Source organism: Chelonia mydas, chromosome 6 (genome assembly GCF_015237465.2).
Source record: "Chelonia mydas isolate rCheMyd1 chromosome 6, rCheMyd1.pri.v2, whole genome shotgun sequence".
Lineage (NCBI taxonomy): Eukaryota > Metazoa > Chordata > Testudines > Cheloniidae > Chelonia > Chelonia mydas.
Window position 1 is genome coordinate 84,739,887 of NC_051246.2, and position 25,798 is coordinate 84,765,684.

Sequence of the window (25,798 nt, forward strand, 5' to 3'; positions counted from 1 at the left end):
TCCCTGCTCTGCGCCCAGTCTAGGCCCCCATGCTTTCGCTGCCCCACCAGAATTAGCTGCAGGGGAGAGGGAGGCTCTGTCCTCCTCCCACTGCCTCCTGGCACATTTGACCATTCTCCCTGGCAGCCGGGCCCAGGAAGGAGCCACTTCTCATGTCGGCTAAAGCTGGCTGCTCTGGGTCACTGCTCTATGAAGCGCAGTGGTTGCCTGCATGAGCCAAACTGCAGAGGCAGTAGGTTGCCCACTGCCCAGGCCCGCCTGCTGGGGACAGGGGCTGAGGGATCCGGAAATGTGCCTTTGCACCCTGGCTCTCGCAGAGCAGCAACCAGGAGCAGCGGACGTGAGAAGTGGCTGGTCCCCAACCAGGCCTGGTTGCCAGTGACAGGACCTGAGTGTGCCAGGGGGCAGGTGCAGCGAGACAAGGACAGAGCCCTTTTCCTTCCCCCTGGGAGGCCAAGCACAAATCTGGGGGAGGTGTACTTGACCTTGCATGCCCCAGCATCCCCCATACATTGCCTATGGTTGGCAGTTCCTTCATAGAACCCTGAGCACAGCTGTGTACCTGGTGTGGCTCACAGACACAAACTCCCCTAACAACTGTCCTTTTTGTGTACCTGGTGCACATCTACACAGAATGCATCAGGTTGCAGCCCTTCCTCCAGAACCTCCCAGTGAGGTTCTAGCTACACTTCTCCCTGCACCTCCTGATTCACTCACCCCCAAGCTGTAGCCTCAGAAAGTTGCAAGATTTCCTTGTCAGCTTGCTCCTGATGCTGGCTAAGACAGCCATCCATCACAGCAGGAGAAGGAAAGTGGAGAAGGGGGCAGAGAGGAGAAAGTTCGGGCAAGGACGAAAAAGGACCCACAGCTGTAGATCACGTCTCTGGGCAGAGTTCTTCGGGGCGGTGTGTCCACTGACTTCTTAGATGACTTTGAGGAGCAGCAGGTGTTGGCTGGAATTCTCAGTCCAAACAGTTATAGTTTGGCAAAGTTATAAGCACTTGAAAACAGTCTCAGAAGGGGAAGTGTTAAGGAAATTTCATAGGCTGTAATACTGATTGTTGTGCCCTCACGCTTTTAATTCTTGCTTTTTTTCCTGTGTGAATTAAATTTCCCAAACTATGTTACTAGGTAGGCAAGTGTCAGTACCCCATTTTATAGAGGGGAGTATGGGGTGTGTGGGCAAAGGTTGCGTTCCCCTGTTGTAAAAGACCATCTTCATCTGCTCAATGTTTTGGACAGCTACTTTCAAAAAGCTGGGCTTAAGTGTCTGGTGTCCAGGGCCGCACACGTAGCCCTTAATTAGGGTTTGAGGTGGGATTAGAACCGGAGGCTCAACCTCTGCCAGTTCCCTGGACTAGCCATTTAGCCAAGAGGGAGTAAATCAGCCTCGGCAGCTCGCGCCCGTACGGATGCGCGCACTGGGAGTGCGGGAAGGCGCGCGTCCGCCCAGCTTCCCAGGAAATTCGCGGGAGCAGCAGAGCTTCTTCCCGCGCACGCGCAGCCGGGCCTCGGGAGCGCGCGGCGGCGGGAGCGGGAGGGAAGCTGCTGAGGTAAAGTTAGGGGGAGAGAGAGAGAGAGAGAGAGACTCCGTCAGCGAAGCGAGAGCCGGGGAGGCTCAGCGGCCGCCATTACTGAGCCGAGAGCGCCGGGGAGGTGGGACGGGGCCGCGGCGGCTGAGAGCGCTGAGGGCCGGCGAGTCCAGGAAGCCCGGCGGGGAGGAGAAGCCGCTGGCGAGGAGAGCGCGTCCCGGGAATGCTGCTACCCCCGCCGCCGCGGAGGAGCCGGATCCCGACCGCGCGAGGTAGGGGAAAGAATCCGTCCCCCTGGGATCTCACCCGGCTCCCCACCCCGGGCTGCGGGGGCCGCGGCCGGCCGGCGGAGAAGGGGGAGCTGGCGCCGCCGCTGGGTGTAACCAGTTCGGAGAGCCGGGACGGCTGCCCGCTGGGAGCGGCGGAACCGGAGCCGGCTGCCCCAGCGCCGCCCGGCACCTACGCGCGGGGGAGGGCGGGAGAGGAGTGAGCTTGCCTGGTCCCAGACAGGTGAAGGGCAAGGCCTGAGCAATGGGAGGGTCTGAGCCTGCCGTACGAGGCTGCCAGCTGGTCACGGTTGTGGGGGGAGCTTTCCTCGTCCTCTCGCCTTCCTTCCTCCTCCTCCTAATTCTTCCTTTCTCTTTTTTCCTCTTCTCTAATGGATTTCAACTGTTCTCAGTTCTCCCACCCTCGCCCCCTTCTCTCACGCCTCAAAAATTCCTTGAAATTAAATCTCAGCAAACTTCGCTCCCTTAATGATGTGTGTGCGTTTCTGTTTTTCCACCAGGTGGGTTTTAAGTCTTTGAAATAGGGGATCCAGGATAAGATGTTGCAATTTACAGCATTTATATCCCTTCCACCGGTGTAACCTTTAGACTTTCTCCACCCAAGGAAAGCTCCAGAGATACATATAGAAATAACAGTACGGTGCTGCAGATGCATGATATAGGGAGGGTGAAACACTGGATCTGTTAAAAAATTTAGGATCAAGAACAGAAAAAATGGGAAGCTAACCCCCTTTTTTGCCCCCTCTGGATATGAGGCTTTTGGTATATCCAGTGCTAAGGATTTACCTAATAAGTGGGAGTCAAACATTTTAAGTCTAAAACAAAATAGTCGTAGAGGTGTGTGTGTGTGTGTGTCCTTAAGTTGAGATTCACACAGATAATTAATTTTTTTTTGCTTAGGTAGTAGAGATTGACAGAATTTTTTTTAAAAGTGTGCACTGCAGAATAAAACTGAAATGGATCACTGCATTTGCTGATCAATCGAACGTCCATTTTAACTGTGTGTCTTTGGAAGGCTTTCACTACTATTGAAATGAATTACAGCACTGATACTGGAATACCCATGTCATAAATGAATGCGGAGTTAATAGGTGGTATTTTTTTATTGTGTTGATGTCACGGTGTCCTACCTTATAAGGTTCTGTGGTATGAAAACTGTTTTCAGCTGTGACAACAGTTACCATAATCCCAGAATTATGCTTTAAAAAAAAAAAAAGAATTAACAGTGCATATTTAAAACTTGTTGGTTTATAAATGAGCATCCAGGTACATTTTTGACATGGGCGCTTATATTCTTTTCCTGCAACTATTGGTTTTGTTTATGGTAATATGCTACAACTTAAATATAGTAATTTTACTATAACATAGTAAGTGTGCAGTTAATATAGTGGTGATATTTTTAGCGGCCATATAGTACATCATACAGTGTCAGAACACTACTTTAAGAGTTTGTTACGTTATCACTAGCTTGTTGCTTTTAATCTGGGGAAATAACATTCTAAACACTGAATATGCAAATTATTAAAACACCTTTTATAAGCTTGATTGGAATGTAAATAGGTTTAATAGTGCAATTGTGAACAACGCAATAAAATGAAAAACTTACAGCCAAGTTTCTTCTTTTGGTGGTGTTAGGCTTTATTTTTTCTAAGGTGTGGCATGGGTAACATAATTAATCCAATTAAATATTTTATGCTCAGAACAAATGGTCTTAAAATCCTATTGTTAGCACAGGTATAAACAAACAGAATTTGTTTTTTGAGGTTAAAGCTAAAAAAATTTTTTTGTCCCATAGGTCTTTACTTTCAAGAAAAATTTCTCTATGAAGTTTACATAACCATATTAATATATTTGGGTTTTCTGAGCATCTTTATTAAAGAATAATGCTACTAAAAATAATTCCATTCCTTTTAATAAAGGTATTAAAGGATGCTGGCAATCTTATCAGACCACCAAAAAGTACTTCCTTAACTAAAGGTAAATATAGTGGCACTCCTGGAGGATGCCTTACATATAATTTTAAAAGATTTATTATTTTTAATAGACTAATATGTGGGATATTCTTTAAATTTTCTAGAAAGCAGCTTCCAGAGTTGATTCTAAATGTGAATTTACCTTTATTGAAGGAATAAAAGTTTGTCTAAGTGGATGTCTGGAATGAATGAGTAATTTGTGACTTCAGAATTTAGTCACATAGAGGGGTGCATAGAGATGTTCTACTGTAAATGGGCAGTTACTAGAGAAAATGCTGAGTAAATCTACAATAATTTTATACTACTACTATAGTGAGCAATTATTTTAGCGCTGGAAGATAACATTTGTTACTGATGATACACTTTTAGAAATCCCAGGCACTGCAAAATGTTTTCAAAGGTAAAATTTGGCCTTAAGTATCTCTTTATAATAGTTAATAATATTTGGTACTTGGAGAGTGCTTTTTATGCATAGATCTCTAAACACTTTACAAATGTGAGTAAGCATTATTTTCATTTTACAGAGAGGGAAACTGAGACAAAGATGTTTGATTTGCCCAAGGTCATAAAAGCCAGTGGCAGAACTAGAAATAGAACCCAGATCTCCTGACTTTTAGTTACTGTGGCCTAGGCCATCCATCATAATTCCTCCTTAAACAAAAAGGACACTTGATTTACGTGGCACAATAAATATGGGTTGCTGAGTTCTGCTCCACTATTTTCTCTGTCCTTTTAGTGACTGGATTTATTCTCTTTTCTTCCACATGCCAAACTGGTTTTAGTTCAGTTTCACAGTTTCTTCCTTTAATTATGACTTTTCTTTTTTTCCCTCTTTATCACTTCCTTTATCCCATTATCTTGCAGGTTCTGTCTTGAATTCCCCATAATTCCCTTTGGTAATCTTCCTTCCAGCAACACTTTTGTGGTCTTTGAGTAACTATAATGTTATCTGTAAATGGAGAGCCTGATCCTGCAGTCTTTGCACTGAGAAACTTTTGTTGAACAGCATGAATATCTTTAGTGGGAGTTGCTCCTGCACAATGACTACAAGATCAGGCCTAGTCTAATTTTGTGTTACTGTTTTACTTTTTGCTTCTGTTTAAATAATGGTATTGTATCTAAATTTAACAGTTGTCTTTCAGATATTTGAAAATCTTCTGTAGAAGACCAATAGCCTAATTTAGAGAAAAAAAGTTCAGACTTCCATAATGATGGTAATTTGAACCATTACTGTTTGCCAACATGTGTGTCTTCATAAAACAGTTGTTTGAGATTTCAAGACAACACATGTTGTGGTGGTTCCTGAATGTAACATCCACTTGTAGTTAACTTTTTATCTGAATACAGTAATGTAATAGTCATAAAAATGCTTCCTAGGATTTTAGAAAGAAATTTAAAAATAGCAAATGGTAAATTTATTTGGTGAGCACTATGTGAAATTGCTAACAGTCAAAATATAGTTACTCTTAGAACAATTGGAATACAAGGTCCCATCCTGAGAGCTCTGTGGGGTGTTTTGTTTTTAAAAGTGGAAATAATTTGTAGGTTATGTTAAATCTTAAGAGAATTAGGGATTTTCAAACTGAATGTAATATTAGTCAGTCAGAGATGAAATGGAAAATCTAGTGGATTGAGAAAGGGACTGAGAACTTGGAACACCTGTTTTTTAAGCCGAGTTTTGCCTTTTGGGGGGGGGGGGGGTTCCACTTTGGGCAAAGCACTTAATTTTTCTGTCCATCCCAGTTTGTAAAATGAGGATAGCAGTTTCTTTATAGGATTAATTAGGTTGTATTGCTCTTTAAAAATGTAATGTGATATATTTAGAATTCATATAATAAAGAAAACAGAAACAAATAAAAATTTGGATCATCCAGTCTCATCCGCTATCTATTTCGCTTTACTACTTACTGTTCCATTCAACCTAATATCTTCTCTGATCTTGAAATACCTGCAATGTTAGTGCGCAAGCCACCTCTCTTGGTAGTTTGTTTCTGTATTTATTCTTGTTAGTTATTCCTGTGTTGCACTTATTTCCTGAAATGTAGCCTGAATGTTTTCTTCCTTGGTTCAGTGTTTCTGGGTTTTTACCGTTTAAAATAATTTATTGAAGTTATTTACACATTTTCAATTTTTTAAATAAATAATTCAGTTTGATTATAGTCACTCTTACTAAATTTTTTAATGCTTATGAAAGGTGCCCAATTGGCAGTCTTGGATACTTAAGATTAAATATGGTCAGAGGTAGTGCAAGCATTCCTAAACAGCTTTGTTTAATGTGCATGAATGTTGATTTGAAGTGAGGTGTGTGCACCCTTGTCCACTAGGCAATGGACTGAGACTATCAACTCACTTTACAAAGGCTGTCATAAGTAACACCTAAGGGTAACTCTTGGTAACTAACATCCTGGAACATCTTGAGATGTCTGAAAGTAATGAAATGAATACTGGTGGTTCAATGGCTCTGGTATATGCATCATCAATATAGTTCATACCCAGCCTTGAACACTAAAACCTAGTGAATGTTTCCCAGGACTCAAGGTTTCATTGTATACCCTCCCCCACCCCCAAAATAAAATAAAATAAAACCAGTCTAATATTTAATTAAGAACTGAACCACCACCAGAGACAGGAAAAAATGAACCTTTGTTCATGTCCTTTTTTCAAAGGACAGCACAGTAAAAGTGTAACACCCTTTCCTCTCTTATTACTTTATTGCAGCATCCCTTGGTATAAATTCAATTTTTGGGGAGGATTAAAATAAAAAAACTTATATCCAAAAGCTGAGGGTTTTTCATCTTGAGCCATAGCGATGCTTTTATTTTTCTGCTCCAATTGTTATAACCCACTGTAACTTCCTAATGACAAACATACCTAGTAGCTTGTAATGTAATATATAACTGTATTTTAAACATATATTTCTTGTAAGTATTTTTAAGGTACATATATGCGGAAACAAATGTAATTCATGTATTTATAGATTTAAACTAAAGTAAATCTTTCTGATGAATAAAATAAAGTTTTGTACCTTATCCCAATGCTGGTTTTCTTATGTCTTTATAACTTTGAAAGTATTAATGGATCATATGTTCATTTTCAGATCCCTCAAGGAAGGACTCATTGAAGGAGATAGTTTAAATGTGTGACATCACTGCAGGGAAATCTCTGGAAGTTAACCATCTTCTATCAGGGTAAGTTTAGGCTTTTGATCTTCATGATGTTCTGAAAAATTAGTAGAAGTGAATAGATACTGATCACAACATATGTTATGGGTTGTTTTTTTCTTAATAACTACATTCTGAAATTTAAAAACCCGTTCAGTCCCATGGCAAGACATAGGCAATTCAAAGCAACTCTTTTTGCAATGATGTCATGCATTTCCTCAGTATGCTTTAATTCACAAAGCCCTTCTTTTAGGGACCCAAAAATAGAAACTCTGTGATCCTTTAGTAACCCCAAAATCTTGGAAGGTAGGGGATTTTAGAAATGAAACAAAACAAAGGTCTGAACTCACAGCAATCAAAAACCCTAGGGAAAGTTTCTAGAAATTCATCTTTTAATCAGATCTTTAATGATACATCAGTGTAATTATTTTATGTTGAATAGAATAAGACTTTATAACTCATATCTTACCATGAATTTATAGAAAATGCACATTTGTAAGTTTACAAAATTTGTAAACATGGAACATTTAGAGGTAGGGTTATATTGGTGTACTTAGAAGAAAATCTTCCTTCCCTTTAGGGAACAATATGGTAGTAATGGTCTGTAAAACGCCTAATCATAATGTATAGTCAGCTTATTTCTTTAACAGGTTTATTACTTTCTCATGTATTTATTTAAAAGGCATTTCATTGTCTATTTGTGTTATTTTCTAGTTCGATATCTATCTATATATCTATAGCTATATCTGTATATGAATGAGATGGAAAAAGACTTGCTGGGTCACGTAGTTCATGTTCCTACTAATGCCAACCCTCCTTACAATTTTTTCCTTTGTCCATCTTGTTAATGCTACAACGCTCCAACTGATGCAATCTTTTACCACTTTCCATGAAAGATCTTCATCAGTCTGATACACCTGTCAGGAACTTTTCACCGCTACTCAGCAAAACTATTTTTCTTTCCTTAATTTCATTCTGTTATTCCCAGTTGAAATAGCTCTTAATTCCTCTTGTTCTTAGGTCTTTAATCTTTTAGAATAACTTCCTTATCTGTCTTCTCAGTTGTACAACTTGAAAGTTGGTATTATGTTCTGAACCCAGATTCCTTAAAAGGAGAGGAGAAGGAAAGACTTAGTGTGCAGTTTATATATTAAAGGGGATACATTAAATGAAAAATCAATTATGTCTGAAAACATTTATATGCTAGAATTATGAGTAACTCCAAGTTTGTTATAACTGAAAGCTTAGAAGATTTTTTTTTTCTATGATGTTTGTTTACCTCTCATTTGACAGTATTCTGTCTGCAGCTGGTATCAGTCTTTGGTGTTGTCATTCATTTCGTCCTGTTTATGCCATCTCACAGCCACAAGGGAAATAAAACTTTTAAAAATCGAAAAGGAGAATGTGAAAATAAAACCTTAAATTTGTAGATATAGTAACTGAAATTATTGTTTACTATTTTTTTCAACTAACTGGATTTCAAATGATAGTGTCTTTTGAAATGAATCAGACCTCCTTGGCCAAGACTTTACATTCCAACTTTCAGTCCACAGCAAATTTTTACTGGACTGTGAGGAACAGAAAGTAGTTTATAATGAAAATGTTGACTCAGCGTCTAAGTCTTATCTTGTGAATGATGCCACTATAATGTGTTTTACTTTAAAAGACAAGTAAACCTAGTATTATCTATAAACAATGTTCCAATTTATTTTTGCTAAATGGTTTTGCTGAGAGAGCCATTTTGTTTTTAGCCCTGCATTCTCCGGGTTGTAAGAACAGGGAAAAACCTAGGAAGAAGGAACTTAAAATATCTTACATTGTTTTACTCTTTTTGAACATGTTTCTGTCAGAGACTGTTGGCAAATAATATCAAGCATAATAAAATGCATAATAGTTTTGCCTCTTGTGACCAAAAAACTCACTGTGATGTAGAAATCAAGCTGAGTTTAAATTCCTTGTTTTTAATGAAATGTATTTGGTTTTAAAATTACCCATTTTAGTAATAGCAGCATAGCTGAGATAACACTGTAGGTGAAAACTGTTAAATTTTAAGTAAGTGAGTATCATGACAACGGATGGTACATGAAAGCATTTTGCTTCTGATCAGTTTGAAGCTCAGTTTTAGTTCTTTCTAATCTAGATGTCAAATGGAAAGCTGTGTTGAAGTGTTACATTTGTTTTACAAGATAAAGCCATGAAAAATAATTTCTTGAATATTTAACATCAGTTTGGTCTATTTACAATACATTCTTATTTGCCTCATCTTAATTTAGGACTTCAAATATAGATACATTTTAATATTTGCCTATCCGTTTTAAGTCTTGACCTAAACTTTGTCAGGTTTTGGAAATGTATTATGCCAACCTTTTTTTGTTTTTGTTTTTGTTAAAACTAAGAGCTTGTCTATATGAGACATTAGTGTGCAGCAAGCCATGGTGCAAATCTGCAGCACATTAATTTGCAGTGTACTAACATCCTGTGTAAACAAGCCCTAAAGAAGCTTTCTTGGAATCATATCATTCATATCCACTGTAGTTGATGGATTTCTTAGGGTAATAAAAATAAAGACTAAATTATAATTTAAGTCTGATTACAAAATTGAGATACAAAATTGGAATTTCGGTCTATATAGCCCACCTAAAAATTTTTCTTTGTGTTTTGGTTGCTTATACATGCACAATTGCATGTTTGTTTTATGAGCCCATACATCTGTACAAATGTATGGGTGGTACTCTAATCTAGCAGTAGTCCTACCAAGTCTTCAGTGTCATCTGATACTCCTTATTTTCCCAGAAGTCTGTCAAAACGGATCATAATTAGATAGACTATCTATCGAAATGTACTCTACTCTTTCCCCTCTCCCCATAACTTCATAGTTTCTAAACTAAATAGATGATCTGTTAAGAAAGCTAAAAGTTAGTGGTAGTCTTTGTGCCATATTATTATTTCAGAGATACCATTGTGAACCTGGAGTAACTCCATTATATTTGGTGTTTGTTTAAAATGTTTTTGTTGCTGTTTACAACAAATTCTAAACCTTTAATTTTCTTGAAAGCAACGTGAGTGGTACCAAGTAAAAAATAAAGATTGTGTGTATTTCAGTATTAAGGTTATTTTGTAAATCCCAATTCTGGATGATAACATTTTGTTTTCTTCTACACTTTTAGTGATTTGTTCTGCTCAAATGGGTTGCTGTCAACTATGAAATCTAGTCCATTTAAAAAAAAAATACCAAATATTAGTTTTTAGTGTGTGTGTGTGTGTACTCCTTAGTTACTCTACCAAGTCTTTTGTTTTTATACTCTGTTTTTAAGCATTTCTTTACTGAAATAAGTATTCAAGGACTATCATGCAGATTCCTCCTATGTTTAGTAGGACTTGGATTTTACAAACATAAGACCCAAACCCATCCGTGTAACTTTATTCATATGAATAGTCCCATTAACTTCAGTTGAACTACTCACCTGTTTAGAGAGATGCATAAGTTTGTACAGCATCAGTTCCATAGGGAGTATATTTTGTATTGTTTTTATCTAGGTGAGAATTCAGTGTTTTTTTTTTTAGGTTTCAGAGTAGCAGCCGTGTTAGTCTGTATTCGCAAAAAGAAAAGGAGTACTTGTGGCACCTTAGAGACTAACCAATTTATTTGAGCATAAGCTTTCGTGAGCTACAGCTCACTTCATTGCCTTGTGGTATGTGAAAGACCAAAACAAACAAAGGAAACAATGGAACTGATTATGTGTAAAGTGCTGCCAAATGCACAGAGCCAACAACCTGAAAAATACCCCACAAAATATATTTTTCTCTCATCTTTTAGAGTAGTTTAAAGTGTTAATTTAGCAACAGTAGTTGCAAATTTTTCAGATGCAAGTTTAAGTTTTGGTGCTTTAAATAATATAAAAGGGTGCAGTCTGAACTACAAATGTTTTATTTAAAGTATTTATAAAATTTCTTCCTAACTTGAAAAGGGCATTTGTAATATGATATTTGTAAATTGAAATTGATTCACTTTTGCTTATTGATTTTGTATCTTAAATATTCAGTGAAACCATAGTCAACATTTTTAAAAATGACTTTTTTCTCTTATAGGATGATGATTCACCTAATCCTGAATATATAAGCTCTCATGGTGATGGGGGAAACAAGGAAAACTGAAAACTAATCCTGGAGACGAGGATATACAATTTTAATTTGAAGAGTTTTTTTCAGAATGAAAATCACATTCAGTTATCTTGATGAGTGCAGAAGGATGAGAAGAAAGTTATGATGGCTAAAAACAAAGAGCCTCGTCCCCCATCCTATGCTATTAGTGTGGTTGGACTATCTGGAACTGAAAAAGACAAAGGTAATTGTGGAGTTGGAAAGTCATGTTTGTGCAATAGGTTTGTGCGTTCGAAAGCAGATGAATATTATCCTGAGCATACCTCTGTGCTTAGCACAATTGACTTTGGAGGACGAGTTGTTAATAATGATCACTTTTTGTACTGGGGTGACGTAACACAAAGTGGTGAGGACGGAACGGAATGCAAAATTCATGTAATTGAACAGACTGAGTTCATTGATGATCAGACTTTCTTGCCTCATCGGAGTACGAATTTACAACCATATATAAAACGGGCAGCTGCCTCCAAATTGCAGTCAGCAGAAAAATTAATGTACATTTGCACAGATCAGCTAGGCTTGGAGCAAGACTTTGAGCAAAAACAAATGCCTGAAGGGAAACTGAGCATAGATGGCTTTTTATTATGCATTGATGTTAGCCAAGGATGCAATAGGAAATTCGATGATCAACTTAAATTTGTGAATAATCTCTATATCCAGCTCTCAAAATCTAAAAAACCTATAATAATAGCAGCAACTAAATGTGATGAATGTGTGGATCATTATCTAAGAGAGGTTCAGGCGTTTGCTTCAAATAAAAAGAACCTTGTGGTAGTGGAAACATCAGCAAGATTCAATATCAACGTTGAGACATGTTTTACTGCACTGGTACAAATGATGGATAAAACTCGTGGCAAACCTAAAATAATTCCGTATCTGGATGCCTATAAGACACAGAGACAACTTGTTGTTACTGCAACAGATAAATTTGAAAAACTTGTGCAAACTGTGAGAGACTATCATGCAACTTGGAAAACTGTTAGTAATAAACTGAAAAATCATCCTGATTACGAGGAGTACATACATTTGGAAGGAACAAAAAAGGCCAAAAATACATTTTCAAAACACATAGAGCAGCTTAAACAGGAACATATAAGAAAAAGAAGAGAAGAATATATTAATACACTACCAAGAGCTTTTAACACATTGCTGTCAAACCTTGATGAGATTGAACACCTGAACTGGTCAGAAGCCTTGAAGTTAATGGAGAAAAGGCCAGACTTCCAACTTTGTTTTATTGTATTAGAAAAAACACCCTGGGATGAAACCGACCATATAGACAAAGTGAATGATAGGAGGATTCCATTTGACCTTCTCAGTACATTAGAAGCTGAAAAAGTCTATCAAAACCATGTACAGCATCTTATATCTGAGAAGAGGAGGGTTGAAATGAAGGAGAAGTTCAAAAAAACTCTTGAGAAAATACAGTTCATTTCACCTGGGCAGCCATGGGAAGAAGTTATGTGCTTTGTTATGGAGGATGAAGCGTTCAAATATATCACTGATGCAGACAGTAAAGAAGTATATAGCAGGCATCAGAGGGAAATAGTTGAAAAAGCCAAAGAGGAGTTTCAGGAAATGCTTTTTGAACATTCGGAACTGTTCTATGACCTAGATCTTAATGCAACACCCAGTTCAGATAAAATGAGTGAAATTCATGCAGTTCTGAGTGAAGAGCCGAGATACAAAGCTTTACAGAAACTTGCACCTGATAGAGAATCTCTTCTTCTTAAACACATAGGATTTGTTTATCATCCCACAAAAGAAACTTGTCTCAGTGGCCAAAATTGCATGGACATTAAAGTAGAGCAGTTACTTGCCAATAGTCTTTTGCAGCTTGACCATGGTCGCTTAAATTTGTACCATGATAGAGCCAATATTGATAAAGTTAATCTTTTCATTTTGGGTAAAGATGGTCTTGCGCAAGAGTTGGCAAATGAGATTCGGACACAATCCACTGATGATGAATATGCCTTAGATGGAAAAATATATGAACTAGATCTTAGGCCAGTTGATGCAAAGTCACCTTACCTTTTAAGTCAGTTATGGACCTCTGCCTTTAAACCGCATGGATTTTTCTGTGTGTTTAACTCTATTGAATCCCTCAATTTTATTGGAGAATGCATTGGAAAAATAAGGGCTGAAGCATCTCAGATAAGGAGAGACAAGTATATGGCTAGTCTTCCATTTACGTTAATATTGGCTAATCAGAGAGACAGCATTAGCAAAAACCTACCTATTCTGAGACACCAAGGTCAGCAATTAGCCAATAAGTTGCAGTGTCCTTTTGTAGATGTGCCTGCTGGTACATATCCACGTAAATTTAATGAGGCTCAAATAAAGCAAGCTCTAAGGGGAGTGCTGGAAGCAGTTAAACACAATTTGGATGTTGTAAGCCCAGTTCCCACCATTAAAGATCTGTCAGAAGCTGACTTGAGAATTGTGATGTGTGCCATGTGTGGAGATCCATTTAGTGTGGATCTTATTCTTTCACCCTTCCTTGACTCTCACTCGTGTAGTGCTGCTCAGGCTGGCCAGAATAACTCTTTAATGCTTGATAAAATTATAGGTGAAAAAAGGAGGCGGATACAGATAACCATATTATCATACCATTCTTCAATTGGTGTAAGGAAAGATGAACTAGTTCATGGGTATATACTAGTTTATTCTGCTAAAAGGAAGGCATCTATGGGAATGCTTCGGGCATTTCTTTCAGAAGTACAGGACACTATTCCTGTCCAGTTGGTGGCTGTAACTGATAGCCAGGCAGATTTTTTTGAGAATGAAGCTATCAAGGAATTAATGACTGAAGGAGAACATATAGCAACAGAGATTACTGCTAAATTTACAGCTTTATATTCTTTATCTCAGTATCATCGTCAGACTGAGGTTTTCACCTTGTTCTTCAGTGATGTATTAGAGAAGAAAAACATGATTGAAAATTCCTATATGTCTGATAGCACCAGAGAATCAACACATACGAGTGAAGATGTTTTCCTGCAGTCTCCCAGAGGAAATTCTCTTGCGTATAATTACTACCCAGATTCAGAAGATGATACGGAAGCACCACCCCCCTACAGCCCAATTGGAGATGATGTGCAGTTGCTCCCAACACCTAGCGATCGTTCAAAATATCGATTAGACTTGGAAGGAAATGAGTATCCTGTTCATAGCACACCACTCAACTGTCATGACCATGAACGCAACCACAAAGTACCTCCTCCTATAAAACCCAAGCCGCTTGTACCTAAGGCAAATGTGAAAAAACTGGATCCAAACCTTCTAAAAACAATTGAGGCTGGCATTGGTAAAAACCCAAGGAAACAATCCTCTCGAGTGCCTTTGGCACCACCAGAAGATTCAGACCAATCCGATAATTATGCAGAACCTATTGACACTGTTTTTAAACACAGAGGTTTCACTGATGATATCTATGCAGTTCCAGATGATAGTCAGAATCGTATTATTAAAATTCGAAACTCATTTGTTATAAATGCGCAAGGAGATGAAGAAAATGGATTTTCTGATAGAATATCAAAGAGTCATGGGGAAAGAAGGCCATCAAAATACAAATATAAATCCAAGACACTGTTTAGTAAAGCAAAATCTTACTACAGGAGAACACATTCAGATGCAAGTGATGATGAGGCTTTTACCACATCTAAAACAAAAAGAAAAGGAAGACATCGTGGAAGTGAAGAAGATCCACTTCTGTCTCCAGTTGAAACCTGGAAAGGTGGAATCGATAACCCCGCTATCACTTCAGATCAAGAGTTAGATGACAAAAAAATGAAGAAGAAAACTCACAAAATAAAAGAAGATAAGAAGGTAAGTTAACTCAATCCATTTTGTTAAATGGTGTATAGATGAGTTCCATGAAGCTAAGACTCCCCCCCCCCCCTTTTTTTTTTTTTTTTTTTTTTTTTGAAACAGTTCTTTGGCTGCCCTAACTTATAAAGCATTAAAATTCATTTCTATGATTAAAAAGTGGCACTTTATTTATGAATAGATCTGCTCTTTGTATGTATTCAGAGTTGTATTTGCTTTCTTTTGTGCAAGTTTTTACTCGTTAGCACTGAACAGCCAGTTTAATATGAGGGAATGAGCTGGGTTTTTTCTCCTTATGCATCAGTTGTTTACAAAGTCCTAGACAGGTTCACCTTTGCGAACACATGGAAGGCAGTGGGGTTGCACGTTGTCCCAAAAGGCATCATTTGTCCTCAGATCCTTTATTTTTAGTGATAATGCAAGAAAAGGGGGGAATAAAACCAGCTAGAATTTTGGATCCTAGGTAGAGTTTGCAGAGTTAGCATTTAGGAAAAATAATTTTTTACTTGTAAATTATATACATTTTGCGTGGAAACTGGGACTCTAAACATAGAATTCTACAATACTATTTTTAGATACATTCTACATAGAACTGCACTTAAAATTTTTTAATATTTATTTGCAATGTTCAGAAACATACACAGTTACTCTGCACACAAGGCTAAATAGATCTGTGTGCAGATATTGCATCTTTGTTTAAAAAAAAAATACTAGTAAGAGCAATGGTGTGATTGTTTCACATGTGCAACCACATGAAGGGTTTCTATTTTTCAGGATCCCTTTTCTAATTTTTGTTCTCTGGTAGGTTAAGTTTCTTCGTTTAAAATATCTAATTATATAAAAAGAATGAAAACTTTGTGGTACTTGTATGACCTCTACTTTTTTAACTTACGGTGTCTAAGGTAGTTGTGCCACACTTTAGTCTCACAGGAATGCTTTGGTCATTGTACTCCTGGTTTTCACTTAGTATGATATCAGAAACACATTTGGTCAATTAGTTGTCGTTTTGGTCACTATATAATTGGTAGATCTTATGGATGTTGCCTTTTGCAGAATCTCGGAATTTCCCATTAATTTAAGGTTTATTTGCTGTTCTTGAATAACATTTACAAATTTTTTTCATGTAAAATTAAAATCCACATTTTATAAATGGACTACTTTCTGAAATACAGTATTCAGTACGAAGTCACTGCCAATTTCTTGAGGTTCCCAAACTAGCACAAACAAAGCCTTCATATTCATGAAATATCTTCAACAAAGTTGTGTAGTTACAAAAATACTCACTTTGAAGTTATGCTATTTAACTAACTTCAGTAACTTTTAAATAATTTTGTAATAAACCTAATTGAGGGGTGCCTATTACTTTGGGTGCAAACAGTCTTGCTGTGTAGAGTTGAAAATGTCCTTTGCTGTACTGCGTTACTGGCACAAAATTGCTCTGAAGCTGGCATATATAGCTCCAGCAGGATCACCTAAGTGTTGGAGGATTCTCTGGCAGAGTGGAAGTTCAGTTTGGAAGGGTGTAGTCCTTTCTGTTTTCCTACACTTTTTAGATGTCATTATTCCTGTGGGAATTCTGCAACAGTGTGCATGCGCAGAATTTGTCCCCTGTAGATTTCTTTGCTTCCCTGCAGAAAAATTGTTTCCCCATCAGAATGTCAAGGGAAGCCACAAGAGCAGTCATGCGACCCTCCCCAGCTGTATGTTTTGGGTGCCCAGAGCAGCTGGCAGAGAGGTAAATCACTATGAGGCAGGAGGTGGGACTGGGGAATATCCAGCTGGTGGTTCCTACCCTGCGCTGGGCTCAGCTGCTAGTCCTGGCTAGGGTGTGGAGGACAGAACTTCCCCTTCCCCTGCACAGCATCTGGGGCTGGGTCAACCTCCCAGCCCCCTCCAGATTTCTTCCCCCAGCTGCAGGAATCTTTGCAAACTCCCTTCCCTTTGCCGCATCCCTCCTTCCCCCGCTCCTTGCACCCATGGCTCCTCAGCTGCAGGAGGAGGGATCCCTGTACAGGTCCCTTATCTCCCGAACCCCCCTGATGAGCCCCATTCCCCCTGCACCTGGACCACCACAATGAGCCACCTGCACCTGGATCCCCACCCCAACAAGCCCCAACCAGATGCACCTGGATCCCCACCCCACTGAGCTCTACTCCTCCAGCATCTAGGTCCCCCACACCCAGGCCCCTGTGCTGAGCTCTATTGCCCTCACGCTGACCCCCTGCTGATCCCCAATCACCTTCACCTAGGCCCCCCCCTGCAGAGTCCCATTACAATTGCACCCAGAACCCCCCCAACAAGCACCTGTGCAATTAGATGTCCCCCCGCACCTGGGTCTCCCACTGAGTTGTTTGCACCCAGATTGCCCCACACAGAATCCTCTCAGCCCACACCTGGATCCCCCCACACTAGGCCCCTCCACACTTGGATCCTGCCTTGCTGAGCCTGCCTGCCCACAGCTGGTGCACCTGGCATGAAGGGACAGGGTCCTGGGATGTTTCTGGGGCAGGCCCAGTCCTTGCGCTGTTTGGGTTGGGTGCAGCCTCACTGCTGTCCCGGGGGGGTGGAGGGAGCTGCACAGTGATCTCCCACCTCCGTCAGCCAATGGCCTGTGCTCCCTAATGCCATGCTGGCGCTTCCACGTTTTTTGACAAAATTTGCAGAATTTTAAAATTGTGCACAGAATTTTTAAATTTTTGGTGCAGAATGTCCTCAGGAGAAAGATGTAGTCTTTTGGCACTTAGTGAATTTTTTAATTGCAGAATGAGACTCTTATACTACATCTATTCCTCACTGAATAGAAGAGATATGTTGCACATATGACAAACATCCAGTTTCTCCTAGTACCAACAATATAAAACTGTTATTGACTTCTGTTTTGAGGCTTTTTAGTTTTTCCCCCTTCAACCATGAAAGGACTGCTGTTATAGATTCATGGTTAGAAGGGTGTATATACAGGCTTCTTAAATTTGTTAATCAGTTTCAATTGTTCAGCTGTAGGTGGTGGTACAAGACGGTTGGCTACCTTTCCCAGCTAGTGACTATTTCATCTATGACATATGGTACAAAATTCATTATTTTTATGTTATCATTAGGCAAGAAATACTTTGTGGAATGTACTGGTATGTTTCAGATAGATTTATGGCCCATATATTCATAAAACTGTATTGAAACTCCTGGCTTGATTGCAATAAGTATGTAAAGAAAATGAATGTTAAAGAAACAAACATGCATGGACTGCTGTCCTCTCTTTCTCTGTTGGTGCCATGAACACCTACCATTCTATAGTTACTGAGAAATTCCAGATAAAATGCCCTTAGAAACTTCTGGCTACTCAGTTTAAATGATTGTTGTTGAAACACACTCTCCTTTCTTTTCTGGCTAAGGGAGTGAAAGACTTGGTATTTAATCTGGGTCTCTTGTATAGAACTGCAGAGGACTCTTCACGTAGAAGGTTGTGGAAAATCTTTAAGTTTTTAATCTTCTGTCTGCTATGAAGCAAAGTAATTATGTACCTGAAGGCAGAATTTTCCAGTATAGACTTTTACACTTAGAGTTGGCTCTTTGTTCCATAGTCTCTAACCAAGACAATGTATACACATCTTTTCTTTTGTCTAATGTAAAAAGCTTGATATATTATTGGAAGTAGAAGTAAGTATTTAAAACAAAATACCCAGACAATAAACAAAACTTATGCAAACTAATTTTTTCTTGTGCTGTGCCAAAAATAAAAGTACTTTTCTGTAGAGTATACAAATTGGATGAGAGGATAAAAGTATATTGCGTCAGCATTTGTGTGGCTGCTGTTTCTCTATTTAGAAATGTCTTTAGCAAAGAAAATCTTGCTCTAGTTATTTGCCAGTAAGATATTTTTATATTTCTTTATATATGTATATGTATATAAAGAAATCAGAAAACATTTGAATGCAAAAAGCTACATCTATAACTACCCCTGCTGCCATGTTATTGCTTTAAAGTTAGGGTTATTGGTGTATAATGTAAGTATTTTGATTTTCTCTAATAGTTGAAACTAGGCATATAGCTGAGTTTTGTTGAGAAAATAAAAATCCAATAAGCTGGTCAGGTTGAGGGGCTTTTATATTTAATTTGTGCTAGGAGATGGATGCTTTTTTGCTTAGGATGAGACCAGAACAGCTTGTTTTAATTAAAGGAAGCACTTTTCAGGCCTTTCCTTGGTACTGTGTATGTTTGTCCTAATAGAAGAGTCTTTGTAAATCGCTGATGTCTTTGATTAAGATGGTCTTGGTCAGCATGTCATGGAACTGTGTAAATAGTTAATGAGTCCAGATTTGTACATGGCTAATGATTATAGATTAAAACACTTTTTTTTATTATTATTTTTTATTTGAGTTGCTAGATTTTTGGTTGCTTTTCTGTCAAGTATTGCCATTGCAGATCCCCACTTTTAAGAGTGCCTATTAGTCACAGAACCATCTGGAAATCAGTATGTGGGGCTGGTATACATGCCTTCACATGTATCTGAAAGGGGCTGTGGCTCCTGTTCTGTGTTCCTTTCCTGTTATTGAAGGGAGCAGGCCTCTGAACCATCATTTCTCTTTAAGTGCTCAGTACTATTTAACATTTCTAACTTAGGAAGAAGTAAAATTATGTAAATGTTTCCTTGTTTAGGACAAGTTTATCATTGCTCCTTTTATTTGCTCAAATGCAACAGCTCTGCATAGAACTCTGGATTCAAGTGATCTCAGATATTGTATTCAGACAAAGTATCCAAGAGAAAACAGTACTCCAAATGCTGAAAGTTCCTCAGAAGTTCTTTTGCTAAAGGATTCTGCAATCAGTGTATTGGCTTTGTGGATTAAGTTAAGCAGGAGCATTGGCTGGAGCTACCATTAACACAGAGAATCTAGAGTGCTGAGCTTAATAGGACTATTTCCGTTTCTTTCATTCCTGTTGTTTCAGAGACTCCTAAATCCCTCAGGATGCAGGGCTGCTTCAGAGTGAAACAGTCCACAAAATCCAAAGATTCTAGCCTTGACTGGAGGCTGTGTTTAAGTAGTTATGCAGAAGTCCCTTCTCGTCCCTTCCCCTCCCCCTGTGGCCTTTTTCCTCTGAACCCTAAAAGGTGCACAGTGTAGCCGCTCTTTGTTGGTAGGAGAGAGCTCTCCCGCCGACAAAAAAAAAAAAAAAAAAAAAAAAATATGTCCACCGGTGAGCGGTGATAGCTTTGTCGGCAGCTCTCCTGCCAACAAAGCGCTCTTCGTGATGGTGTTTTTTGTTGGTAAAATTTTTGTTGTTCGGGCTGTGTGGTTTTTTTCACACCCCTCAACGACAAAAGTTTCACTGATGAAAGTCCAGTGTAGACAAAGCCTGAGAGAATTCTTAATGCCTTTGTCTCTGACCATCAGAAAAAGAAGGGAAGAATCTGAGCACTGTTTTGAGCCCAGTATGAAGAGCCAGTGATAAGAGTTTAGTGTACAGGCAGTAGCATTCATTGGGTTTGGAAGGGTCTTGGAGTCAGAAGGGGTGTGGAATCCTGACTGTCTGAATTCTGGGCCCCTCAGATGTGATTCTTGACAGTCTGTCTTCTCTCTTACCTTTTGGAGTCCTTTGGATCAGAATGTTGTCGGTTCTAAAGGGGAGCTTGGGGTGACAGTAATTTGTGATCCCTTCTCTTCAGAGCAATGGAAGATTATCCTTTTCTCCCTAAAGTCTGACTAATTCATGATCTCTCAGGCCTGTCACATCCTTTCCTGGGACAATGTATGACTTGACTTCAGAGGCTTGAATCCAAAAGGTTCCAGGAATTACCTTGGAAATTAGACATAACCCTTAGACCCAAGGTGTAATTTCAAGCTCGGGTAGATGTACATGCACTAGTGTTTAATTGAGCTAGTGCACTAAAAATAGTAGCGAAGTGGCAGCAGTGGTGTGGGCTAGCTGCCCGAGTACTTACCTAGGTTTCAGATGGGATTGAACTCAGGCGGCTAGTCTATGCTGCTGCTTACACTGCCATTTCTACAGAGGTATTTTCTAGCATGCTAGATGAGTCAAAGCTAGCACATGTAGTCTATCTGAATTGGAAATTATATCTCTAGCTGTAGTGTAGATGTACCCTTAGTTATACCTAGAATGGGACTGGGGTTCAATGTGGAGTTGTTAGATCTTTGAATTTCTTTGTACCAGGAATTAGCCCCATTTTTAACCACTAGTGTAGCTGCACTGATGTAGACTCTTTCTGTAGACAGTCACAATTTCCAGTGGTGGCGCACACCTGCTGGAAATTCAGGTAAACTTCACAAGTGTGAACTGACATTTTCCTCATCTGTACTAAGGGTTTGCGCTGTTGCAGCTACACTCATGCCTGAAATGGAAATTAATTCCAGACAAGGTCTTTAGGTTCTGCTCGTAAATTGTAATACTGATTTCAGAAGTAAAATGTTGAAGATGGTTTGTTTTTCTTCACCTGGTTCTTGATCCAGGTACTATTAATCATCTCGAGGTGTTCAGTGTATTCCCCTTAGACTTGACACTAGTACCACAGCCTCTTACCTTTATAGGCTAAATACACAATGATTCATGTTGCAGCAGTCAGCCTGTTCTACAAGTATTGCTAAGAAGTCATAATCAAAGTAGCCTAGGTAACCTTCTCTAAAGTTTACCACCTAATATTTGGGAAAAATTGCATTGTGATACATAAATCGAGAAAATCTTCTGTTAAAGACTTAGAAATGTGTTAGCGCTCATGTTCTTTTATAAAATTATGGTCTTTTGAACTCCAGGACATGTACAAATAGGTTGGTGATCCAAAGTAAGGTCAGTTTAGGATATAATACACTGCTAAAGGAGCACATTGCTATTTTATGAATGGGGAAAAGTGGTTTTTGCTTTTCCTGATCAAGAAATTGGAGAAGCTGTATTGTGACTGAGCATACACTGGGCATGTGGAGGAATTTGGTGGAGATGCAAAGTATGAAAATAAAGAATCTGTATAGTTTAACTTTTTAACTACAGGTATACAGTGAATTGCTTGGAAATGAAAGAGAAGATGACCCAAAAGTTACATGATGCATGTCTAGCCTGATTATATATTGACACTTTCCAAGCCACAATAACTGCATGTGTGCGAACATTGAATAGGATAATTTGGAGACAATGAGCTAAAGGACAAGCAATGACTTACTTGTCCACAGAATTTAAAATTGTGGCAAATGGAAAAACACCTAATAGTGCTTCCAGGACGACCATAGATGTTGGATTTTGAATATCCCTATTAGTTCAACCTTTATGAATCTGCAAGAATTAAATCTTTTTATAGAAAGCATATATAACAATTGCCCAAAGGCTAAAAAGCTTGAAAGTAAGTTTTTTTTCGGCTGCCAGTGAGTTGCGGATGACGATATTTATAAACCAGGCTGCTACAGGAGGATATTCATGCATGTCTCAATCCTTCCATGCGACAAAATCTACGGAAAACTACTGTAAGTGATGATGTTGAAGTTAAAATTGTAGTAAGCAGAAGGGCAGATCTCTCTTTGGGGCATATGTTTCAGGAAAACATTTACATTCAAATACTTGTTTAAAATGTCTTGTTTATAATTCACTTAAATTTCCCTTTCTTCAATCATGATTGAAACCTAATAGCATTATTTTTAAATATTTCTGTAAATGTGGCTGAAGATTTTTGCCCATTTTGAAACTAAATATTAAATGGACCCTGTTGGGATTTAAGGTGGGAAACTGAGTCCACCCAATTTAGGCTTGCTTAATTTCTGCCTTTATTTATACAATTTCAGACAGACTTGTCACTTATACTGTCTGAACATATATTTCTGACAGCCAATAAACAATAAGACAGAATTGTTATGGGTCCCAAATTACCATATTCTGGGGCACCTAGAAGTTCTCCTATACTCCATGATGGTTGTCAACTCCTCTAATCACTCAGTCTGTTCCTTCAGTCTCTGGTCTGCTATTTCTCCAGTTTGGGCCTTGTTTATTTCGGTCCTTTTATACATTTCCTCATTACATATTTTTTAACCTTCAGTCAATTTTAAGCACATTAAGCAAGCGTTTTAGGTAATACGCATGCACACGCTTCAGTTTACACAACTTTTGCTGTTTATTTTCCATGTCGTCATGTTTCAGTGTCATCCTTCCCCTGGATTTTCCCATGAGAAGGGGGTTCTCATTATTACAGGTTTGTGTATTTTTATCTCAGAACTTCCAGCACAACATGACACCTTTATCATGTCAATAATAACATCATTTTAAGCAAATCTATATGAGAGGAGGAGAATTGGCAAAACCACACGCATGCCAATAAGGCCTTGACTTAAGTGTTACCTTATCTAAGTTAATTAATTATTCATAAATATAAATTATTAAAATATAACTCTTAATCTTACCATTTAGCTATTTCATATTTATATTTCAGTATTATAAGTCACAAACAATATATGTGTGTCGTATTCCTACCCATGAATCTACTTGGTGGGGGGACCTTTTAATATCACCACCAGTTTTTTGTCTTCTGCAAACGTATTTTTCAGGGGACTTTTGTCACCCAAAGTCCAAAACCTTATATTTTTGAATACGTGACAAATGGATTTGCTCCTCTCTACTCCTTCAACCTCCCCTCCCCTCTTTCGTGTGTGTGTGTGTGAGAGAGAGAGAGAGAAAAAATTGATAGAGCTGGATCCCCCCGAGGAGGAAGGGTGAAGAACCTCAGGAGGAGCAGAGGTACATTGATGAGCAAGAGGAAGATGTAAGGCTGGGAGGTGCATACATTGATCGGCTGGGGGACAGGTCAAGATGATGCCGGGGACAGCACAGAATTCATTAAAATTTTGGGATTTGGAGAGAAGTTGGAAGATCCACATCATCAGGCAGCCTCGAGAGTTCCTGCAGCAGGAGCCAAAATCACCTTACTTTACGAATTGGGAGAGTTGGCCACACTGTTTTGCCATACACGCATTCAGGATCGCCAGGGGGAGTTCAAAAATGAAAAAATTTTCTTGTACTTTTTGGTGTATTTAAAAAATATTTGTTTTTTGGGCCAATCATGATTATTTTGGGGTCTGACTCCTGATTTTAGAACTTTTGGGGGTTGGCAAAACTGAGGACTTTTCCTGCAGTAGCTTGTCCTGGCTACCCAGGGCTGGCTATGTATTGCTGAGCACAAAAACGGGGAGCAGGAAAACTTTCATGTGTACTAAATACCCCTCTCTCCCACCCCGAACAAACCCATTTTACCCAGGCACCATGCAGTAGTGGAGGAAATAATTTAACTTGCTTGATGAATGCAGAGAGGGAGGGCAGGGACAAGCTGGAATAGACAGGAACAGGCTAAAAACAGGTGGTAAGAGGGCAGGAGGCAAGTGCATGTGGATAGGAACGGGGAAGGGACAGGAGCAGTGTTCATGTGGATAGGAGCTTGGAAGGTGGAGTGGGTGGGGCAGGAGTCTGACAGGGGAAATTGGGCAGATAAGGGCAGGGAGTATCTGTGAAGGGGAAGTGCAGAAGTGTGTCTTAACTCCTAGAAAACGTTCTCCTCCAGAACTTTCAATTGAATCCAGGGTCTTGGAATCTCAATAGTCTTGTGCTGTCTTCCAAATAGCTGTGAAACGCACTGGCAAAATGTCTTTTCCCTTTATAGTTTCTATTCTGCTCAGTGGCTAACCGCTATCAGTTACTCAGTTAACTCAAGTAGTTCGGGTGATCTGTGCTCTGGCTGTCATGATTCCAACTCTTCTAATGAGCTGTCTGGTAGTCATGGTTCCACATGTAATTCCTGTGGGTTTTTTTGTTTTCAATAGGCTTTTAAAAAAAATTAGGAAGTTACCTTTAAAAATACCTTAAGAAAATATTACAGTTGCAAAGTCAGGTACTCAAAAACAAGGAAATTTCAGTGTTGAGGTTCACACTGCTGTGTCTGCAGCTTTTAATCTTATTGGCAGTGGGTCAGCTTTCATTTGAGTGCAGCATGATCTTTCTCCTGCAGGAGCTTCAAGGTCAGGAAGTACCCACACTGTCAAGTCTTTTCAAAGCCAAACATCCTAAGTCCCTTATGTCTGAACTATGAGTGAAGCACATACTTAGAGGGATCTCTGAAGAAAGGAGTTGATGAGGGTGAGAACTGACCCTGGGAAAAGCACGCTTTTTATCCCTCTTAGCTTTTTGTTCTCTTGCCCTATCCCACTGCCAACAGGCCTCTGGTGTGGCTGTGCACAGAATATGGTGCTCATGTGCAGGCATGGCTTTGCCTCAGTTGCCTTACCTGTCCTGCTCAAATTGCTCCAATGGGAAGATGCACCAGCACCGCTTCTGGCCTTCTCCTTGCCTCCTCAAGAAAACACCAAGAGAAGAACTTAACACATGTATCCATCCTCACTGTAGTATGTGAGTGCTTCTCCATCATTAATTAATTTTATCCCTCACAACACTCATGTGAGGTGGGGAGGATGTTATTCTTGTGTACGTTGGTCTAAGACTCCTTAGAAGGAGCAGCATTGCAGTAGGCAAAGGGGTAATAAATAACTTACAAATAGCTTTGGGGGGAAGCAGTCACTTTTAATAATCTGTTATATGCAACCCAGTTTAGAAAGTAGACGTTTCTATTAAAGTCTGTTTTTTTCACATTATTGGGGAGGATGCTGCAGTGTTTTATCCTGTGCAACTTCAGTTTGCTTTGACTGGAAACAGATACATTTTTAATTACTTTCACGCCAAGGAAAATACCCTCTTGTAAACATGAGATTGAAGAAATTATGTGAAATTTCAGAAGAAATAACTTCCAAAAAATTCTGTCTTCATATATCCTAATAGGTCCTTGTGTCTTGCAAGATGATAAGTTGGTATGGAATTTTTTCCTAATA

The 25,798-nt window shown here is 39.1% G+C and overlaps 1 protein-coding gene across 7 annotated transcripts in view; it reads left to right on the forward strand.

The window, feature by feature from the left end:
* Positions 1–1,414: 1,414 nt before the first annotated feature.
* The window catches only part of ARHGAP5 (Rho GTPase activating protein 5), an 80,214-nt gene continuing 55,830 nt past the window's right edge, over positions 1,415–25,798 (forward strand). The window contains exons 1-4 of one of the 7 annotated variants that reach the window (XM_043548396.1): positions 1,454–1,804; positions 4,935–5,006; positions 6,890–6,980; positions 11,043–14,942. In XM_043548396.1, the coding sequence (XP_043404331.1) occupies positions 11,217–14,942 (3,726 nt within the window). In that variant the 5' untranslated portion in view covers positions 1,454–1,804; positions 4,935–5,006; positions 6,890–6,980; positions 11,043–11,216. Of the gene's footprint in view, positions 1,805–2,060; positions 2,320–3,743; positions 3,797–4,934; positions 5,007–6,889; positions 6,981–11,042; positions 14,943–25,798 lie in introns of those variants that run through there. The other 6 variants (XM_037900575.2, XM_043548397.1, XR_005225549.2 and 3 more) reach the window with 6 other exon arrangements.